The sequence below is a fragment of the Carassius carassius genome, chromosome 25 (genome assembly GCF_963082965.1).
Source record: "Carassius carassius chromosome 25, fCarCar2.1, whole genome shotgun sequence".
NCBI classification, from domain to species: Eukaryota; Metazoa; Chordata; class Actinopteri; order Cypriniformes; family Cyprinidae; genus Carassius; species Carassius carassius.
This window is the reverse complement of record NC_081779.1, coordinates 4,073,696-4,087,335: the sequence shown is the minus strand read 5'-3', so window position 1 is coordinate 4,087,335 and position 13,640 is coordinate 4,073,696. Positions and strand designations below refer to the sequence as shown.

Sequence of the window (13,640 nt, the reverse complement as noted above, 5' to 3'; positions counted from 1 at the left end):
TGAAAAAAAAATACTAATAATACATTATACTAATAATAAATAAATAATAATAATTTAAAAAAAAAAAAAAGGAAATATCTGTCACAATGTTGACACATAAAATGTAGTGTTTAATAAAGTATTTAATTGTCTAAGGGATTTTATTTTTTAATCTACCCATCCATCCATCATATTGATTGTAATATATATTTAATATAGAGAATATATTGATGACACCAAATCAAACTGAAACATACATACAATTAATATGCAATGTAGAATAACAAAGAATATTATATAGTGTATATATAAAATATATGGAGTTTAACATTTAATATGTATTTAATATATTGATGACACAAACTCACACGCCCTCAGTTCCACAGATGCACACCTACAGATGCGCAAAATAGGCAGCGTTATTGAGATTTCACAGCACTAGACGTGTTTGACGTTACTGAGCAGAGAAGAGTGAACACAAGCCATCCATCAGAGACAGACTCAGGTATGAGTCTCCACTGACCTCAAAACCACACGCTGTTACAAATGCCTCCCAGACCCACAGCCATGTTCAGGGAATGAATAAATGTGACAGGATGTGATGTGATGTGACAATAGGTGATTCAAACATTTAGGTCACAGACTTCATAAAGGTCGTAGCAATCGCACTGGATTCCACCTGACAATCCATCCAGCTCCACAGATTTATAACAGCAGAACAACTGCAATAACTTGTTCCTGTTCCGCTGTGCACAAATGCAAGCAAACATGCTTTTTTAATTTTCAATATTGAGATTTGATTTATATGCATGTAAGGTTTTATTCATCTTTTAGCATTTTTGCTGTTCACTTAAAAAGTATTTCATTGTACAAGTACAAATATTGTATTTGTAATTTTTGCAAACCTGTTAACAAAAGTTTAAAATATTTGTGCTTTTGCTATTTTTATAACAACAAATAAAATGTTTTTCGAATATACATACACACTCACATATATGTATATATATATATATATGTGTGTGTGTGTGTGTGTATGAATGTATGTATAAGTGTAGCAATAAAAGGGTTGCACTATGGGACAGCATTAAATTGGTCATTCCAATTAGTAAAAAATTTAAATGCTGGTCAAATAAATATAAACTCAATATATTTTGAAATATGATTTTAATTCATGAAAATCAAGACCTCTATCAATTTTACGGGGGTAATTAGTATTTAAACTAGCTAATATTCATGCTACTTAATTGCATGTTAGTTTATACTTCATATAACAAAAATATAAGCCTTTACCTTTTTAATGCATTACCAGAAACAACTTTCCTGCAAAATGTCCAACTCTAATGAAATGCTCCTGAATCAACTAATCAAGGTCTTTAGGTTCACTTGAAAATTTCCGCCAGGTGGGCAGGAGCAAGACTGCAGGACCAGCAATGAGAAATATATATACATGGAATTTTTAAATTTAAAATAACTATTTAAAATAATAAATGTTAATAAACAATATTTAAATGTACTAAATGCAGCTGAAAAACTAGTACATATTTTTGCTTTTGTTCAAATCATAGATCACGCAAGGTTGCAAAACTGAATAATGCTTGACATATCATCGTATTATTATCTTATATTCTTTATTCAGCCCTTGATTCCCAACAAGACAAACATTGTGACATGGAGTCATTTGTCATTTCTAGAATGTTGAGTTAAAGTGATGACAGTGAAAGTATCTTTAAACATTCATACCACAGAAATTCTATTCTTAAAGATTGATACATCTACACGGGGTTATTAACTAAGCTTGTGTTAATAACAGACTACATTACGAGACACAACTGACAATCGTGTGTGCAATCAAATATAAAGCTTCAAGGAATAAATCATTCAAAAACAAAAAGTTACTGAAAATGTACTAATCCTCAGGTCATCCAAGATGTAGATGAGTTTGTTTTTTCATGGGAACAGATTTGGAAAAATGTAGCATTCCATCACTTGCTCAGCAATGGATCCTCTGCAGTGAATGGGTGCCGTCAGGATGAGAGTCCAAACAGCTGATAAAACATCACAATAATCCACTCCACTCCATCAGTTAATGTCTTAAGAAGTGAGAAGCTGCGGTGGTTTGTAAGAAGCAAATCCATCAAGATGTTTTAACTTCAAACCGTTGCTTCCATCTAAAATACTAGTCCATAATATTGCTTTGTTATTGAGTTGTCTCGTCTGAATCAGGAGAGAAGAATGCACAGATTAAGGACCATTTAAAAGCCAAAGTATTTTGGCACAAAGTGGCAATTTAAATGTAAAATGTCTTGATGTCTTTGTTTCTTACAAACATGCAACTTTTCAGTTCAGATATGTTAACTGATGGACTGGAGTAGTGTGGATTATTGTGATGTTTTTATCAGCTGTTTAGACTCTCATTCTGACGGCACCCATTCACTGCAGAAGAACCATTGGTGAGAAAGTGATGGAATGCTACATATCTCCAAATCTGTTCCCAATGAAGAAACAACCTTATCTACATCTTGCATGTTCAGAATCAGTCAAAGCTTCAGGTGTGATGTTAGGTTTAGCTGTTATCAAATGTTCTGAAATGACATTTAAAGTAATGCTTATGAGACCCTTTAACACGATAGCACATCATATATCCTTACCGCCCATTTAAAACATCTCCTACAGTATTTAATGATAACATATTATATACCAGCTAATATGTTGATAAAGCATGTTTAAACACCAGTATGTAGTAAAGCTTAGCGAAACCCTCCTCAATATTTGGATTCATCCATTCTTCTAAAAATATAGACTCCCATTCAAAGCATATTCATACTTATTTTTAATTTTTTTTGAAGATTTCATTCTTGTGTATATTGAACACATTTATCATAACCTGTTAGAAAGCATGGAGAGTTGAGTTGTAATGGGATGCAGAGTGTCTGAATGCTCTTGAAGCTGCTGTGCAAATCCAACACCCTCATTTCATCCAAATCAGGTTAAATCACTATTCAGAGCAATTAGCACCACTGCAGAAAACACAAACTCGTCATCATCGCACAGATTTGCACGGTGAGTGCCAAGAAGCTACATGACTGACAGTCCCGTGAATCTGACTGTAATTATAACATTGTTTCAGAGCATTTGGTTTATTAAAGAACCTTAAACAAGAGAGGAAGCCAAGCTGGTCCTGACCGAGAGCTGAACTCAGCGGTTTGTGGCGCTGTGGCAGCCGCAGTGGAAGTCTGCGTTAGGGTCGAACAGCAGCGAGGCTCGGTTGTGGTTGTGTGGTAAGCAGTCGAGGTGATACCAGGCGTCACAGTCGTCACACTGGATCCACTGCACGGTGTCCTGCTGCGGGAGACGACAGTGAGCCGCTGCACAGGGTTCAACGCCCTGAGCCACAGCCATCTCTTCATCATCTTCTTCAGACGATGATGATGAAGAAGAGGAGGAAGAGGTGGAGCTAGAGGAAGATGATGAAGAGGGAGAAGGCAGGGAAGGCTGCGGCAGCGGGTGTTTTCTAGGCCTTCCACGTCGACGCCTGCCAAGAAAAAAAAAAAATTGTACGATTTTACATTAACAAAATGTAATTAATTCATAAAATAAATACTGATTAAAATTTGAATGGATTTATTTTTCTATAACATGTTTAACTTATTATATTTACTTATTTATTGTAAATTTTATTTAATAAATATTAAAATATTTATTTTTATAAAATATAACATTTTAATTTTAAAGAAAAAGTTCAGGCTTAGAAATCACAAATTCCCTGATATACTCGTTATATATGTAGTTGTATATTTATTTCTTTTTTTTTATTAATTGTTAAAAAAAATCTATATATATTTGTATTAATTTACATAAATTGTCCAGGCTTGGAAATAGCAAATTCCTTGATATTTTATATTAATATATATACTATTTTTTATATATTTATATTAGATCTATAAATCACTTAAAATGTTAAAACACAATTATATATTCATTTATTCTAATATGAATAATCTAAATATTAAATGACTTATTTTTATTTAATCGATTTTAAATGCATGTTCTTTTATATACAAAAAAAGGAGATTTTCCATATATATTTTTCATGCCTTGAAATCACAAATTGCCAGATATTTTATAAAAATGAATGGAATAAACTATGACCACAATTCCAAAAATCAAGAATATCTGATTTGTTAATTCTCTTTATTTAACTGATAAAAGTACAAAGAACATATTTCCAATGATTTCACTGGCCCACTTAAATGTATTTTGTAAATGTGAATAATTTTGATAGCTGTAACCTACTCCCACACCCAAAAAGTCGGGACAGAGGCATGTTTAACTGTCACAACAACTTTCCTTTCAATTACAGATTTTAATCGTCTGGCAAAACTTTTCCCCAATCTCACTTGATTCAAGACTTCAGCTGCTCATCAGTCCATAGTCTTCATCATCTGATTCTTCGTTTCATGACTGGTCATACATTTTAAATAGGAGACAGATCTGCAGCCTGTCAGTCACATCCACGTGTGTCTGTTCTAACACATGCAGAATGAGACCTCCTGGCTTTGTCTTGATCTAATAACCATGGACTTCCCATGAAAGACGTCATATCTTAATGGAAGTATACCTCTCTGTGCAATTCCAGTATATGCCTCCACCTCAGTTATCCCTTCACACACATTCCAGTCACTCATGCCATTTGCTCTTGCACATGTCTCTTATGAAATCTGGATGGCCTCTTTTGTCTTTACCACTGAAAATTTGATGTTTGTTTTCCCCCAAAACAAGCTGAAACATGGACTCATCTGAGATGAGTTCGGACCTAAAGAGCTTGCTGATGTCTCTGCCTAGAATTGATGTATAGATTTCTCCTATATAAACTCTAAATAGAGATTCAAGTTGCATTTCTTGATGCAGCTGTTTTTGGAGGTACTCCTGAGCCCATGTGGCTATATTTAACACCGCAGCACAACGGTTTCTTATGCTCACACACATTTGGTTTCCTGCCTCACCCAACAAACTGGGATGGGATGGGACGGGACCTTTGACCAATTCACCTGCTTATTGCTGAAACCGTTTCAAAACAGTTTAACATGGATATTCTAGAATCTTTTCACTTTTTTGGAGTGTGATGCTGCCACCAAAATCTTTTTTAAATGTTTTTTTATTATTTACAAAATACATTTAAGTTGGTCAGTGAAACATTGGAAATCTTTTCTTTGTATTTTTTACAATTAAATAAAGGTTAAAGAGAATTAACAAATCACAGATTCTAGATTATATTGCATTTTACAAAATGTCCCAACTTTTCTAGGATTAGGGTTATAGAAAAGTACACTCCCTATTAGATATATTACTTGTATAATTTTTTTTATAATATTCAGAATAGAAGAATTTAGAATACAGATTGTATTACTTTCCATACATTTCCCAAACTTAGAAATCACAAATTGGATTCTCACGACTAGAAACATACACTTTAATTAATTCACTATATATATAATTTTTTTTTTTTTTTTTTTGAATCATAAAATCCTGGGGGTTTTTTTTTCGTTTTTTCATGACTCTGACAATCCCGTGTGTAACTATCAAGTATTACTCACCCAGTTGAGGCCTGAAAGCGAGAAATCACACCCCTCGCTCTCTCGGTCTTGGGCATCCTCGCTGACGGAGAGGTCAGGTTGTAATTCTCACTTCCCATCCCAAGGGTCGTAAAAATCGGAGAGCTGTTTGCCCTCGGCCTCCTTCCAGGACCAGACAAGCAGGGCTTCTGCTGGCGGAGAGGAGTCAAACTGATGCCGTTGCCTCTGGTGTGACTCGATATGTTCACGATATGATTGAACTGCCTGTTTGGTGGCACATTGCTCACATCATACTGTGACCGGCAGTTCTGCTCCAGTTTGGGTAGAGGGGGCTGAAACACCTCAGACTCTGATTTGTAAAGCCGGCGTCTTTTCTTGGCTTGTCCCCTGCGTCCGTCCTCCAGGTCTCTGCGGTTCGAGTGATCGTCCGAGCTGTCGTCCTCCAGCAGAACCGTGTGGGCAGACTTGCGTCGGCTCTTTGAGGATGGCGGGACAGACTTGGAGGAAATCTCTCCAGCGGCCTGGAAAGGAGGCGGTGTTGTTGGTGGGGCCAAAGCGCTGAACACTGGCGTTTTAAAGGGGCTAGTTTCCTCGCTCTTCTTAAAGGTCCAACAGCTGCCGTTCATCTTGCTCAGGCTGCCGATGGAGTTGAGGATGACCGTGGCTCTGTTTATGGACAGCTTTGAGATGTCCACGCTGGGGTCTGGTTTGCGGTCCGAGCACGTTCTGATCCGGTTCTTTATGTCCAATGAGAAGGAACCCGCTTTGGGCACAGTGATGGCGTCAAAGTCTAGCGGATGAACCCGTACTTTCTGGAAGAGGAAATAGAATTCTGGACTTGCCCGTCCTGATTGGCCGCCGATGGTGAGCGTGTCGCCATCAAAGATTTCCTTTAAGACCCCTTGTTGGAGGTGCATCTCATTTACCCATGTGCCTGAGGAACAGAGAGAAACTTTTAGAAGAGATTTTACAGTCTACATCAGGACTCATAATAAAATAATCTACATGTGTCCCAGAATGCAAATGTGTAGGTCGTTTTCACATAAAAATACCCATAGACTACAGCAGAATATTCTAATAACAAACCAAACACTAATTTCAACAATACTGCATTTGTAATAGTTTTATATATATATTGAAATCATCATTAAACTAGTTATATCAACTATCTATACCTATTAATGATGACTTAATAAATTAAAAATATATATATTTATATACATTAAAATAATCAATCAATACAGTATATATGCAAAAATATAACTGATACATATATAATATATAAATTATAAAATATTTTATATCAAAATAATCAATATAATAAATATACTGTATCTGATATGTGTTGGTAACACACCATAGCTGCTGCGGTCCTTCACTTGAACTTTCCAGCTTTCTTCTCCCGAGGCATCAGCTTCTCTTTCCACATGGAGCTCTGCATGGATACGGGACACGATCGTGGACTCCAGAGTGACATCACACAGCTCAGGGGCCCGTCCCAAACGAAACACACACTGGGCCAGTGTGGGCCTAAAAGTGTACAGGTCACGGACAGAGTCTGAGGACTCTTTTCCCTGAGCGTTGCTATTGTTTGTGTCAGACAATCCAATCCTCAACAGCTGAAAACACGGCTGGACTCCTAACGACATTTTGACATCCCACAAATTAATGTGCAGGAAAAACTGCAACACAGCCAGAAAACCGCAGAGCCTCTCACATAACACTGGGCTATACGTCCTCCATCAAAGATCCTCCTCTCAGAAAAACTTTTGAATATGAAGAATATGAATTCTTATTATGCCCAGTAAATAAAATTTGACATTTTTTTAAATAAAATATTTGGAGGACAAACTAAAACACTGCAGCACATATATTTCTGCACTAAATATCTAGGTAGATTAAATATTAAAAGTGGATATGTAGCACCAATGCCAGATGCTCAAATGCTGGTCTTCATTCTGGAAAACAGAACAATACAGAGCTTTAGTGTCACGATCAATATCAACGGTTTTTTTTTTTTATGCATTTTATATATAAGTGCACATTACAGTGTTATATACATAAACATTTAAATATTATGCATTACTCTTTATACGGAGTAATACAAAATATAATAAAGGCATGTAAGAAATACATTTATTGCATTAAATACTCCTATACATACTAATATATATATATATATATATATATTTTTTTTTTTATTATTATACACACACACACGTATGCAAAAAACATATACAAAGAGTTGGTGTGTGTGTATGTGCGCGCGCGAGCACAAACTGGAACATGGCTTTTCTCCAACAATACATTGATTTCTATACACTGACACTTAATGCATGCACAAATAGCAAAGTTACAGTTGTGCATCGTCTATGATTTACACTCACTGCATTGTAACAAACATTTCTTTCCGACACAAATGCTAGTTTAAAAAGCGTGTCAAATCAGTTTGAAAAATTGTGCAGTGGTGCAACGCAGTGGTTTGTTTGTTTGTTCTCGATATTTCGCTCGTCGCTAAAGGAAATGATCTGAGCACCGATCGCAGCGCATAAACACACACTCACACAAAGCGAACCACAAGCAGCTGCTGCACGCGCAAGCACTTCATCCCGTCGAGCATTTCGATGATAAAACACTGACAAAAGCGTGACATACCCACAGTATCAAAGTATATGTTTTGTGAAACGCTACATAAGTCTTTTATTTGTGCTCCGTGGTAAATCTTATCGCCTCCTCTCCCCAGGAAGTGCTTTGAAATTTGGCGCGCCAGGAGCAGTACGAGTTTCCTTGCGCGAAATGTTCCACTTCCACTTCCGTCCATATTTGTCAAGGAGACCGTCAAAAATGACAAAACAGACCGTTTTAACAATAGACATAAATATAATATACAGTATATTTATGTCTATGGTTTTAACATACTTTTTTCTTAACATAATTATTGCAATTATTTCGTAACACTGATGGATTTTTTTCAAAATGTTTTAAATTGGAATAAAAATTTGAGTACAGATACAACACACTAATAACAAAGGGTTTACAAAAAAAAAAAAAAAAAATATATATATATATATATATATATATATATATATATATATATATATATATATATATATATATAAAGAAATAATATATAATTAAGAATAAAAAGTACAAATAATAACAAATATAAATGTAAATAATAAAATTAATTATATTTCTTTTTCTATACATTTTTAATTTTAATATTTTTTTAAATGTATTCTGTTTGCATTTATACCCCTGACTGGCAAGCAATGAATTACTGCATGTTATATATACAATTCTATTCACTAGAGTTAAGTCTATTTGGAAATTAATATTGAAATTAATATTTTTTTTATATACATTTTGTAATTAATTGAAAATGTTTTATTCTATTTAAATACTATCTTTTGTGAATCTTTTGTGAATCCTTTGTGTCAGTATGTTGTCTGTATTTGTTGTAATATCTGTTTTTTATTGTGTTTAGCTATATATGTATATATTACTGTGTGCCATTTTTAATTATAACTATTGCTTAAGGATTTGTAATCGTTAATAGTGTGCATAACATTTCTTAATAGTAGTCAATCATTTTCCATCAGATAAAAAAAAAAAATTTAAGTCAGTTTTATTTTCCTCTTCCATTTAAAAGAGAAAATCATAATTGAACTAAAGTTGTGCTTGAAGTAAAACGAATGTAGTACTAAATTAACAAAGCAGCTAAAAACAAGATCCTCTGCATTGTACTTTGTGCATGACTGTGAAGTATAGTTCATATTCTTGATTTTATGCAAGTCTGTTATATCTGTGTGAGAGATGGCTTTGGAAAGATGCTATAATGTTACAAATCAGCTTCACAATCTCACATTTTTCAAGACGGAATAAAGCACTCTGAGAAACTTGACTCCTGAGAACTTTTGCATGTAAGCTGACAAAAGATAAAATAGAATTGTATCAATGAACAATTAAATCTTCATAAATGGATGAAGAAAGCAGACTCTACTGAGCTCATTTGATAATGTGATGCCAACATCAGTGTAAAGCTCTGCTCAAACTTACAGGATGGACTTGTATTGCCACTGTTCCTATACCATAGAAAAAAGTATTTTCAGTCACTTTTCAGTGTGAAAAGTGTATATTCGTATGCAGAATTATGATTTATCCAGCTCAACCTAATCAGGGTAAAGTTCACCTCACTAAACACAAATGCACATTTCAACACATTTAAAAGCAATAACCTTTGTAAATCTGAATCACACTGAACTTTGAGTGAACACATTTGTATAAACCTTAACCTCTATATACAACTGACTGTAGGCACGATTTCTGTCCTAGTAAGAAATAGAAAAATTTATATCCATTTCCTTTTAATGACCAGCTCACCAGTTGTGATTTTGTTTTGCTCAGTTATACCTGAGGATTGGAAATGTGTGCAGCACTCGAAAACAGTTTTCTGTCCATGACTGTAAATTGCATAATCATAAAATTTGACATCCAAAAAATAAATCAAATTAGAAAACATTTCCAAATTGGCTGCTAAAATAACACTGATATTAAGAATACTTCTCATCAGAGACAAAGTAATGCAATGAAATCAAATTTCTTTAAATAGGCAACCTCTTGTTCAGCATGCTTCTGTAATGCTTTTAATTGTGTATATAGATCTATAACATCAGCGCATACATATATAGAGTATAATTAACATTAATATAGTCTCAGTGAGTTTTGCATTATGAAAATCATTCTCAAGTGCAAAGATTCAGTTAAAGCATGACCGTATAAAAGAAGAGTTTCTGCAGGTTTTGTAAAGGTAAATTAAGGACTATTGTAAGACTTGAATATATGTAAGAAATATACTGATATACTGATTTTTGCAAACCACTGTATTTACATCAGCTGCCATTTAATTTGTATTTTTGCAAGGATTTTGTCTTTATTGTTCTTTTTTTTTACACCCTGTGTTGTTGTTGTTGTTTTGCCATTTTCCTCAGTGCGTCCTTCAGACATAAAAACTTTTACCAGCACGCTAAGCCATGCCCCATAATGTAAGACTCCACCCACCAGCTACAGCTCATTTTAAAATATTGCATCATAATCTTCCTCACACATCATTTATTACCCGCACAAATGCATTGATCCAGTAGAAACCAGTAGTGTTAACCTAAAAACCAAGTGCTGTGAAAACATTAAAAAAGATAACTACACTCTTTAAAATAAATGTTCCAAAAGGGGGTTTTCATTTGATGGAGCTATCAATGCCAGTACAGAGCCATTATTTTTAAGAGTCGATTGGTATGACGGTGATAATTGATTATTATTATTAAAAATATTTTCAGTAAGACTGCAGAAGCAAAATGTTTGAGCATGTTACAGTTGGAAATATAGATGTGTTTTATCCTGAGTTGTAGAAATGAGTCAAACACAGATGATTCAATAATGAAACCATATAAAATATTTTGAATATGGATATAGAATCTTTCTGTACTCCTTGCAAGCAGTGGCCTAACTAAGTTGGGTCTTATTTCCAAATCATTCCTCATGACTAATTGTCAGTGTCTGAGATTTTCAATAAGCAATTTTCTACAAGCCTTACACAGCTCAAACCTTTTCAAATATATTCAAATGAGGGAGAATAAAGGATGGCATGAGAAGCGCTAGGAAGGAGATCACCGGAAAGGCCCAGGCTGTGGAGACACCCCAGCAGAATCAGCACCTGAAACTGCTGAGACAAGCCGTTCCTTCAGAGGAGTTCCTCTGATCCAGGGCCAAAACCCAACATCACAGCTGATCCTATTTACAGTGGTAAGCCATACGGACCTGATTCATCAAGGTGTTTAGTTTACCATTGGCACGGATTATCAGTAAAGCACTTCAAAGTCAGCAGGAAACTGTGCAGACGGTCAAAAGGAATGATTCGCACCATCAGCTAGAACTGGGAAAGCATATTCGCCAGTAAAATGCATTCAGGTTGACCTTGAAATAAATCCAACTTGATTTGGAATTCTCAAAATGTTCTTTTGAAATTTTGTAGATGTAAGATCCAATGCAATCTCCTTCAGATGTTGTTGGAAGCATCCGTGGAGTTTCAGGCATTTGGACTCTCTCATTAATGTTCTAGTTCTAGTTGCATTGCTTAGTCAAATTTAAAAAGTATTAAGACTTACATGTGTGACTTAAAGGTCACGTTTTTCGTGTTTTTTTAAGTTTTGATTGTGTTTACAGTGTGCAATATAACATGTGTTCACGAAAAAAGGGTTCATTGGGGTTCTATATAGAACCATAGGGTTCTTTACTCAACTCCAAAGAACCTTTTATGCTAAAAAGGTTCTATAATGACAAGAAAGAACCCTTTTGGCACAAAGGTTCTTTAGGCTATTATTCATTCATATATTACATTATTCTGCAACATTTTGTATTTGTAATTAAATTATTGTTTCTAGTAACTTAATATCACATTTTAATCATGCTGATTTCTGGAGAAAAAGTTTAATGGCACTCTTCGAGTGATATTGATTAACTACATAACTACATACATATATAAATATATACATTTTCTAACCCCCATATCTTGAATTTTGTGATCATTCACATGCATTCATAAATGCATTTGAATACACCGAATAATGCAGTGAAAGAACGCACTCAAAATGCACACTCATTTACAGGTTGTGACATCTACGTCATCAAGCTCAGTTTGAGTCTGCGCAGTACGCCCGACCCCTAGGAAGTGCGTGGTTCTAATTGACTTCACTTGTTTGTTGAATCCAATGGGGTCGCTGTGTCCATTTCTTTTACTGTCTATGCTTTGAACTCCCGAACTGACTCAAATGATTCGCGATCCCGCTCCGAACTCCCAAACTGACTCAAATGATTCGCAAACCCGCTTTGAACTCCAGAACTGACTCAAATGATTCGCGAACCCGCTCCGAACTCCCGAACTGACTCAAATGATTCGCAATCCCGCTCCGAACTCCCAAACTGACTCAAATGATCCGCGAACCCGCTTTGAACACCCAAACTGATTCAAATGATTCACGCTCCGAACTCCCGAACTGACTCAAATAATTCCCGAACCCGCTCCGAACTCCCAAACTGACTTAAATAATTCGCGATCCCGCTCCGAACTCCCAAACTGACTCAAATGATTCGCGATCCCGCTCCGAACTCCCAAACTGACTAAAATGATTCGCGAACCCGCTCCGAGCTCCCGAACAGACTCAAATGATTCGCGATCCAGCTCCGAACTCCCAAACTGACTCAAATGATTCGCGAACCCGCTACGAACTCCCGAACTGACTGAAATGATTCGCGAATCCGCTCCGAACTGTCGAACTGATTTAAATGATTCGAGAACCCGCTCTGAACTCCCAGACTGACTCAAATGATTCGCGAACCCGCTCCGAACTCCCAAACTGTCTCAAATGATTGGCGAACCCGCTCCCAACTCCCGAACTGACTCAAACGATTCGCGAACCCGCTCCGAACTCCCAAACTGACTCAAATGAATCACGCTCTGAACTCCTGAACTGACTCAAATGAATCACGCTCTGAACTCCTGAACTGACTCAAATGATTCGCAAACCCACTCCGAACTCCCAAACCAGAGATGTATAAAGTACTAGAGACCCAGACTTGAGTAAAAGTACAAGTGCTCAATCAAAAAAATGACTTGAGTAGAAATTGAAGTGCTCTTTAAGCACCACACTTAAGTATAAGTACTAAAGTATTCAACATTTTTTGTACTTAAGTATTGCAAGTAGTCTATTTGAAAATTTACTACTCAAGTACTGAAAGTAAAAGTACAAGTATTGTGTTAAATTCATTTGACTGTAACTTTTTGTAAACAAAAAACAGATTAAAGGGTTAGTTCGCCCAATTTGCTAAATTATGTCATTAATAACTTACCCTCGGGTTGTTTCAAACCCGTAAGACCTCCGTTTATTTTTGGAACACAGTTTAAGATATTTTAGATTTAGTCCGAGAGCTCTCAGTCCCTCCATTGTCCAGAAAGGTACGAAAAACATAATCAAAGTAGTCCATGTGACATCAGAGGGTCAGTTAGAATTTTTTGAAACATCGAAAATACAT

At 35.5% G+C, this 13,640-nt stretch overlaps 1 protein-coding gene across 2 annotated transcripts; it reads right to left on the bottom strand.

Annotated features, from left to right (window-relative positions):
• Positions 1-3,097: 3,097 nt before the first annotated feature.
• On the bottom strand, positions 3,098-8,371 carry LOC132103942 (transcription factor 19-like). Of its 2 annotated transcripts, none has more exons than XM_059509039.1 (4): positions 8,128-8,371; positions 6,910-7,510; positions 5,574-6,486; positions 3,098-3,511 (listed from the first exon to the last, which is right to left on the bottom strand). In XM_059509039.1, exons 2-4 carry the CDS (start codon positions 7,199-7,201, stop codon positions 3,175-3,177), a joined length of 1,542 nt encoding a protein of 513 aa, XP_059365022.1. In that variant the 5' UTR covers positions 7,202-7,510; positions 8,128-8,371; the 3' UTR covers positions 3,098-3,174. The 2 variants fall into 2 exon arrangements, with proteins under 2 accessions (XP_059365022.1, XP_059365020.1); XM_059509037.1 differs by having other exon boundaries at positions 8,208-8,371.
• Positions 8,372-13,640: the final 5,269 nt, after the last annotated feature.